This window comes from Cariama cristata, unplaced genomic scaffold (genome assembly GCF_000690535.1).
Source record: "Cariama cristata isolate BGI_N322 unplaced genomic scaffold, ASM69053v1 scaffold22918, whole genome shotgun sequence".
Taxonomy (NCBI): Eukaryota; Metazoa; Chordata; class Aves; order Cariamiformes; family Cariamidae; genus Cariama; species Cariama cristata.
In genome coordinates, this window is record NW_009629743.1 from 1 (window position 1) to 2,961 (window position 2,961).

At 51.0% G+C, this 2,961-nt stretch overlaps 1 protein-coding gene across 1 annotated transcript in view; it reads left to right on the plus strand.

The window, feature by feature from the left end:
• Positions 1-90: 90 nt before the first annotated feature.
• LOC104165619 (copine-2) overlaps positions 91-2,961 on the plus strand; it is a gene marked incomplete at its 5' end in the record, with an annotated part of 17,029 nt that continues 14,158 nt past the window's right edge. Inside the window, 2 exons of the mRNA XM_009705293.1 lie at positions 91-177; positions 908-967. Of these exons, the coding sequence (XP_009703595.1) occupies positions 91-177; positions 908-967 (147 nt within the window). The remainder of the gene's footprint in view (positions 178-907; positions 968-2,961) is intronic.

Here is a 2,961-nt window from a genome sequence, read left to right on the forward strand (position 1 = left end):
AACCATAACGATTCTATGATTCTACGATCTGCAGGCACTCAGCACAGCCCAGCACCGCTCTCACACTGGTGTCTGTCTTGTGTGTTACAGCTCGAGCTAGAGTGCATTAACCCCAAAAAGCAAAAGAAGAAAAAGAATTACAAGAACTCTGGGATCATCATTGTCAAGTCCTGCAAAGTGAGTATGACACCAGGATGTTTCCTTCTGCTCTTGGCTGAGCTGAGGTCTTCCCGAGCTCCCCCCATCCTTCTACCTCCAACGCCTTTGCATCTCCAATCACAGAGCATGAATAAAAGTGTGATTTCCTTTCTGCTTGGGTTTCCTCTCCCCTTGGAGCATCTGATGTACCCTGTTGCTGGTGCCACCCCGCGCTGGGGTGGCCACAGACTCAGGCAAAGGTGTTCAACATGGGCGACGTCTGCATGAAGCCCAAGCTGTGGGTGCCTACCAACTGCTTGGTGTCTCCTTGGGGGCAAGGGCTGGGTAGAGGTGGGAGAGGTCCTTCTTCTGAGCTGAGGTGTTGGTGAAGTCCTCTCTTCGTATGGCAGCAGCACAGCGGGGAAAGTGCCAACACAGCTCTTCCCACACCAGAGCTGCAGGTGGAGTGAGACCGTTTTGGCCATGGGGAGAGGATCTTCCATTCAGTTCACCATGATGGACACTTCCAGCCCTCAGGGATCCCTCTCCAGGCCTCCCTGCTTGGCCCCACGTGTCTCATGAAGTGCCAAAACGCTGCCGTGGGAGACGCAAGTGATTCTTCCCATTGCTTTACCACATGGCTGAAGGTCTCTGAAAGCCCAAACTCACAGCGACCACAGGCTTGGGAACCTTCCCTGTATTTATTTTTTTTGTTCTGCAATGGTGAAGATTGATGAAACCCTTTTTTGTTTGTTTTTTGTTCTTTCAGATAACCAGAGATTTCTCCTTCCTTGACTACATCCTGGGAGGCTGCCAGCTGATGTTTACTGTAAGGACTTTTGCTCCTCTTTGCCAGTAACAGTAACACGTATGTAATGGTCAAAACTGGGGAGGGATGTTCTGCGTGAGATTTGGCACCAGCTTGGGTGGCTTTTCATGGCAATGAGGAGCTGCCCCGTTTTGCTCTTAAATTGTGTGGGTTTGGGGGTTTTTGGGTGTCATTGCTGTGATGCTCAGGTGCGTCCAATAGCCCGGAGGGAGCTGGCTGGACTTTGGATGAAGGTCAGACTCACACAAAGACCTTCTGACCCTTCACAAAATGTTACTGACTTCACTCCCCATCACAGGGTTTAAGCACCATCCAGTTTTTTTATGGAAGCTCTCCTTGTTTTGAAGCCAGCTGAGAGGCTTTGGACTGTTAATGAAATGGTTTTCAGCATTTTTACTGGCATTTCCACCTTCTTTCAAGCTGGACCATCATGGCTTGTCAGGAGTAACTAATCAAGGACATGACAACCCTGAGTGAAACCACCACAATGCAGACGTGGGGTTTTCCATTTCTGCGAACTTCCCTGGTGCAGTATGCAGAGAGCTGTGGGCACTCACAGTATTTCAGTTTGTATTTTGTTGTTTCGTCTGAAAACACGATGGGGGAAGAGTAGTAGGAGGAGGAAGAGTTGCCATAGGAACAGGAGCGATCGGGAGAGCTTTTTGTGTGCCGTTCTGCCATTCTGTGCTAAGGTCTTGATGCTGGAGAGTCAATAGAAGAGAAAAATCATGAAGTTTATTGGTAGCACAGAGCTCTTGTGTGAATTAGGCTTGAATGCAGAAATCTCCCTCCTCATCTAAAGATCTACCAGTTTTTGGAGGGTTTCTCCTCCTCCCAAGGCATCTTTGGTCCAAAAACCTGGGTGGGTTTGCGATGGGTGCAACACTGCAGAAACGCCTGAGCTGGGAGAAGGATGCTGCCACGTGCACCCCTGCAATTTGGAAAGGCCTCTGGTGTCCTCCCCACCGAGGGAGGTGGTGAGGAGAGAAAGGCTGAAGCCACAGAGAAGAGGGGCATTGTGCCTGGCTGCTTGCCTCATGCTGGAGCCAGACCAGCTGCTTCCCTCTGAAATCTGTTGCCCGAGTGCTACTCTTGGTGGCATTGCTTGCACAAGTGGGGCACACACTTGTTGACCCTCCCTGTGCCTCAGTTTCCCTCTTGCTCTGTGACTGTGCCCATGGTGGCTTGGCAGGAGCTGGGCACATGGGCGTGAGTGCTACAGCAGTAAGCCACAGGTTGGTAAGGCTGTAAGGTTGCTTGATGAAGAAGTTGGGATTAATTCATAGAACCATAAGATGGTTTGGGTTGGAAGGGACCTTTGAAGATCATCAATCCAACCCCCTGCCCTGGGCAGGGACACCTCCCACCAGACCAGGTCACTCACAGCCCCATCCAACCTGGCCTTGAACACTTCCAGGGATGGGGCAGCCACAGCTTCTCTGGGCAACCTCTGCCACTGCCTCACCACCCTCATCGTACAACATTTCTCCCTTATCTCCAATCTAAACCTACCCTCTTCCAATTTAAAACCACATCCCCTTGTCCTGTCAAGCCTGTTTTACCAGCCGCCCTGGCACAGGGTGGTGGCACATCCTGGGCTGTGATGTCTTCTTGCCCCAGCCAGGCGAAGGTCCCTTCTCAGCCAAATCGCAGTTCCTCCTCTCCTGTTACAGATATGGAGCAAAATCCCTTGCGAATCCCCCGAGCTCAATTTAGCTGGCGGAGTTATTTTGGGTTTTGCCTGTTTGCTAAGCAAACAAGGCGAGCGCAGTCACGCCGCCTGCTCACCTCTTCCCAACTCTTCCTTTCCAGTCATTTCAAATTGGGTGGCTCAGCATCTCGCCTCTTTTGACCGGATTTAACTGTGTCTGAGATAGGCATTTCTGTCTTTAAATAGAAAGCCTAATTGAGGAGGGAGAAAAATTAGTGCCTTGCCGGCAAAGTCCCCTGAGAGCTCAGCATATGCTGGTCCCTGGGGAAACCTGGTGAAGAGC